Here is a 5,673-nt window from a genome sequence, read left to right as displayed (position 1 = left end):
GTGTGTGTGTGTGTGCGAGTGCACAGTGGGTGTCTGTAGTGTGGGTGTGTCCACAGTGTGTGTGCAGTGTGTGTGTGCGCGTGCACAGTGGGTGTCTGTAGTGTGCGCGCAGTGTGTGTGTGTGCGCGCGTGCACAGTGGGTGTCTGTAGTGTGTGCGCAGTGTGTGTGCGCGTGCATAGTGGGTGTCTGTAGTGAGTGCGCAGTGTGTGTGTGCAGAGTGGGTGTCTGTAGTGAGTGTGCAGTGTGTGTGTGTGCACAGTGGGTGTCTGTAGTGAGTGCGCAGTGTGTGTGTGCAGAGTGGGTGTCTGTAGTGAGTGTGCAGTGTGTGTGTGTGCACAGTGGGTGTCTGCAGTGAGTGTGCAGTGTGTGTGTGTGCACAGTGGGTGTCTGTAGTGAGTGGGTGCCCCACAGCCCTGGGCAGTTCAGGCCGGGGGAGGGTCGTGTCCTGTTGCCCGGCACCCAGCCCCTGCTCACTCCCCGCGGCTCCGGCCTCCCTCCTGCTCGACCCTCCCCTCTCTGGTGCTGCCCCGCGCCCCGCTAGCCACACCGAGGGCAGGGGGCTGGGTTGCTGTGGGGTGCCCCTGCCTTCCCCGCCCCCGACAGGGCCTGCTCCCTCGTTCCATCCACACAGGGACTTCAGCCCGCTCTGGGGTGGGGCGTACATAGCCCCCCCCCCCCCCACCCTGGTTATACCGACCTAATTCCCAGGCCTAGACCAGGCCTCAGTCAGCCTCCGAGTTCAGGGCCCCCGGAGGCGGGGTGGCTGGCGAGGCTGAGGGGCATCAAAGCCCCCCACCCCGGGGGGCCGATTACAACCCTCCACCCACCTGGAACCCAGGTCCAGCGGACACGGGACCCAGCCCCAGCCGGACCCCTCGATCCCCAGCAGGGCTCCACATCTGCGGGCCTGGCTGCCCCCCAGGAAGCCTGCACCCCAATCCCCAAGACACCCCAGTACATGAAGCCCCCCTATAGAGCAGTGACCAGGCTAAAGGCAGAGGGGACTGAGCGGCTCCAGGGGTTTCTAATCTAGTCTGCATAGTGTCTTACGCCGTGCCCATCACCGGAGCATCTGGTCGGGGATGCTAACCACAGCCGACTGCCGGCAAGGGGAGGGGGGCAAAGTTGTGCCATGAGCCAGGGGAAGGGCTTAGCGGCAACAGCCCCCCCCACCCCACCCCCTGGCAGAAGCAGGAGGATACGGTCCCGTCCCTTTCGCTTTCCTCCCCCACTTCTTGTTTTGCAGGTTTATTAGTGTTGAAACCGACACGGGTGACCCATGGAGCACAGGAAACTGTGTCGTTCCCGCCCGCTGGCTGCATCTGTCGGGCCTGGCCGGCCCCACTGGCTGAAAAGTCCCCCCTGAATCCACCATAACCTGCCCCCAACAGGGACAGCCATGAAATCACAGCAAGGTGCGATGTTGTCTGGACACAGGGGTTGGCCAGGAGCCGCCCGGGATTCCCCGAGCTCCACCCCCACCGCTGCCCGCCAGTCTCTCGGAAACAGTGAAGTGTGTGCTCCACCGTGGGACCGGTGTCTGTTTGTAAACAGGCGGAGTGTGTGCGCACGACAGGGCTTGGGTGCCGCGGTGTGTGTCTAGAAACCCCTTGCCTCAAGCTGCCGTGATGCACATCCCCTCACGCGGGTCCTTACACAAGCATGTGCAAACACACACATGTACAAACACACACTAACATGCATGTACGCATGTGTATACAGACACGCACATGCATACAAACACACTGCAGTTAGCCATTTACCCCCTTCCCCCCATCAGTCTCTCTCAGACCGGGACATCCCCTGTGATCCCCATTGCACCTATGCGTTGAACAGCGGGGGTCCCAGTCTGTACCCCAGTCCTCAGCCCCAGCGCAGCATCAGGGCCTGCTCCCTTGGCTGATCCCGCCACGTGCAGCCAGCCCCCATGCTTCAGGGCCCCTGGTGATTTCACTGGCGTGGTCAGGAAGGAACGCCTCCCTGCTGACGCAGAACAGCTGGTGCCATTGAACTGGGGATTAGGGATGGGTCCCGCCTTTGCGGTGCCCAGCACCAGTCGCTGCTGGGGACGGGATGCCAGGGGAGCAGCGGTGATGCCCCTCCATCTTGTTAGCCGACGGGGTGGCGGGGGGCGGGGCGGGGGGTGTGTTTCCCTTCGGGGTGATGAATGAAACTTGGTGCATAGCTTGTGCTCAAGATGCAGCCTATTCCTGCCTAACCCATCAGCCAGTCTGGACCCCCCCACACCCCATCTCTGCATCAGTCCCCCACCCCATGTGCCAGCCAACCGGCCTGCAAAAATACCTCCTGTCCCAGCGGCCCTCCGCGCTGAGGTGTAACGAATCCTCCACCCCATGCAGTCAGCAGAGCGCGGAAGGACGCTGGGAAGAAGGGGAAGCCATCCAGAAATTCCGGGGTGCCACCCAGAGCAGTGAGGGGCAGTGTCACCCCCTGCCCTGCAACCTTAGGGGCCTCCCAACGCTTTGCTGGTGTGGCTTCCCCCCCTGAGCATCTGGGTATAGCCAGCCCTGGTCCAGCGCCTCTGATCCCAGTGCCCCCCAACACCCTCCCGGTCCCGTGATCTGCTGCATCCAGCTCTCTCCCGGACAGCCCAGATATACTAGCTCCGCTGACCCTCTAGGGCGATCAATGTACAATCGTTTGCTGCCTTACATGGAGTGACCCAGCCTATTCCCAGCCCCGGATCCATTCTGATGAAACACCAAACCAGGTTGATTTCAGGCCAAAGAGGGAGGTTTGACGTGAGGCCCGGCCACGAGGCGCTCAGGTCAGAAAGGGTGAGAAGAAACAAACAGAAAAGAGTTTCTCTACTAGGTTCCGGGTGACGGCCCTTACCACCTGCTCGCCAAACACTCAGGCCAGAATCTGCTCCCCAGTCCAGTGGCTGGTTTCTCCTGTCTCCCTAGCTGAAAGAGAGCCGGGTGGGGAGCGATCATGGGGCGGGGGTGGCTTTTCCCCTCGCTTTTACAGTCACCCATTGAAAAGCATCTTCCTGTGTGTATCCCCTAGAGAAAGTTCTTCCCAGCCGAGCGCAGGGAGGCCTGGAGTCCGGGGGGAAAGCAGGGTCCCGCTCCGTCTTTTCACCTGCCTACGCTGAAATGCAGGTTTTCTTGTGTCATCGTTCTTCCCCCTCTGGCAGGCTGAGGAGGCCGGTTACAGCTTCCGTGCAAACTGCACCCACGTCCCTTTGGGTAAGCCAGGCCGGCTTGACCAGTTCCACCGACTGGGGCTGCGGGGGTTTGTACATGTGCCTTTAACACCAGCGGCCGGCGGGGGCGCGGGGGATTTCATAGCTTTACGCATAAGGTTGCTAGGCACATTTCGCTGTGATCAGTTTCCAAATGATCCCTCACAAGGCCTGTTTTGTGCAATAGGGTGCAGGGTGTGAATGCAGGGGGGTGTGAATACAGGAGTGGGAATGCAGGGGTGTATTCCGTCCCAGCTCCCGACTGGCACATGGCGCCCTTTGGATCCTTAGACCTCCAGACAGCTGGGCAGTGACACCCCCACCCCGTACACACACCCGGGCATGGTCTCTGACCAGTGGAACGGAACAGGACTCTTCTGCCCGAGCCAAGCGGATCTGCCCATTCCGGATTTGCTCCCTAATGCCCCCAAGTGTGAACTGCACCCGCTCGCTCCAGATCTACCCTCTAGGGAAAGAACAGACCGAGGGGTGGGGTCCGTCGAACCTGTCTCCAATGGTGACGGCACCAGCTGCTGGAGAGAAAGGGACATGATGGCCCTCAATAGACACACGGAGGGATAGATAGCTAGATGGGGTGGGGCGCAGGTGGGGTGCAGGTCGAGGAGCTGGCGCTGGGCGTGAAGGGGGGATTCCCTATGCAGCCTGCTGGAAACAGCCTGGAGATGCCGCTCTCATGGGCTCTGCCGTTCCAGGCTCGGGGATTTCCCAGGCTGGAGCCGGGTTCAGGCATGGAAAACAGGAGAAGCAAAGGGCTCCCCTCCCAAGGGGCTGGCTGGCCGAGCCCTGCCTGCCTCGGGCTTCCCCAGGCTGCAGAACGGAGTCTGTAATAGCCAGCTGAACTCAGCTCTGAGCTCACACGGGCCAGGGCTCCTGACATCAGCCGCTCCCTGGCCCTGGCTGGGGATCGGAGCTCGCCAGGGTCATGGAGGTGAACTGGGAAATCCATGGGGGGACCCCGGGCTGGGCTAGCAGGGGGCTGTGGGTTGGGGTTGAAGGGCACCGGCAGAGCTGGTGGCGGGGAGCCCGGGGCTGGGCTAGCAGGGGGCTGCGGGTCGGACTCAGGATCGAGGCGCGCTGGGTCACCTCCCCTTCCCAGGTGGCTCAGGCCTGGTGCAGACTCCAGTCCGGCTCCTCTCAGCCTGGAGAGCCCCAAAAGGACCCTGCAGGCAGACAGCAGGCCCTGGCCCCATTTTGCCCTGCTCCATATCCAGTGCATAGTTTAATATGAGCTGGTGCACGTGCCGGCGTGTGCTTGTGCGTTTGCATGTGTTAGCATGTGTGTTTGAATGTGTCTGTGCACACGTCCCTGAGTCCCTGCATGCAAGCATATGTGTTGACATGGGCATGCAACATGCATGTGTTTGCGGGCCTGCGCCCATATTTGCACGCACGTGCGCTCAGGTATATTTGCACCGGCGTGCATTCGACGATGTTTGGAAGTGTGTGTGCACAGGTGTTTGTGTGTGCGTGTGTGCATGTGTCTGTATGTGCCTGCATGCATGTGCATGTTTGCATGTGCACGCGTGTTACGTGCATGTGTTTGCACATGGGTGCGTGCAGGTGTGTTGACATGTATGCACGTGTGGGTACATTAGTGTGCACGGGACCACAGCACTGCCAACCCCGCCCTGTCTGTGAGCAGGGAGGGAGAACCCCAATAGGACAGAGGGGCTGAGCGCTCCTTGGCCCCCGCTTCCATCCCAGAAGGGGCCAGGGGGGTCTCCGGCTCCCTCCTGTAGTTTGATACTCCATTTGGGGGCGGGGCCCTTCCAGGAAACGCGGGGGAGGGGAAATGGGGAGGTGTGGGGGGAGGGGTCAGGAAATCACTTTCTTCCTACTGACTCATTCCCCACAAGGCAAAGCAAAACAAACCTGGCCCAGCTGGGGCGGGGGGCTCAGGGGCACCCGCTCTGGGGATTACGGTAAATAGCCGCACCTACACCAACCAGCAGGCCCAGCGGCCCCTGTGGAGCTGGGAAGAGAACCCAGGAGTCCTAGCCCAGCCCGCCACTCCCCCAGTTTCTGGGTCAGCAGAAGGGGCTGCGGGGGAGGAGGCCCTCGCACCGGCGTGAGATAAACAGGGGTCTATGCCTGAAAATGCATGGCTGGCCCCCACTGCACACCCCAGCCTGCCCCCCCCACGCACCCAGCCTCCCCCACCTACCCCTATCCCCCCCATGCACCCACCTATCCCCTCAGGAAGCCAGCCTCCCCACCCCACCCCCAGCCTGCCAGCCGCCGGAGTTAAAATATCACTGCTTCATAATTAGCTGATAATTGTTCATTATTCCCACGCACCCCAGTTCCTCTCTCGCATCTCACACACACACACACACACACCCCATTCCCCCCTCTTTCACACCCCATTCCCCCTTCACTCACACACACAAGACCCTCCCCCACAGGCAGGTCACCGCATCACTGCCCACCAGGGGTGTCCTTG

General features: G+C 61.4%; 1 protein-coding gene across 1 annotated transcript in view; it reads right to left on the bottom strand.

Moving 5' to 3' along the window:
* ZFP36 (ZFP36 ring finger protein) overlaps window positions 1-4,176 on the bottom strand; it is a 28,765-nt gene extending 24,589 nt beyond the window's left edge. Inside the window, exon 1 of the mRNA XM_029913203.1 lies at window positions 4,087-4,176. Within this exon, the coding sequence (XP_029769063.1) occupies window positions 4,087-4,176 (90 nt within the window). The remainder of the gene's footprint in view (window positions 1-4,086) is intronic.
* Between the last annotated feature and the right edge of the window lie 1,497 nt (window positions 4,177-5,673).

The sequence above is a fragment of the Terrapene carolina genome, unplaced genomic scaffold (genome assembly GCF_002925995.2).
Source record: "Terrapene carolina triunguis isolate 2854851 unplaced genomic scaffold, T_m_triunguis-2.0 Scaffold517, whole genome shotgun sequence".
Lineage (NCBI taxonomy): Eukaryota > Metazoa > Chordata > Testudines > Emydidae > Terrapene > Terrapene triunguis.
Note: the sequence above shows the minus strand (reverse complement) of the source record. Positions and strands in the feature narration are given on the sequence as shown.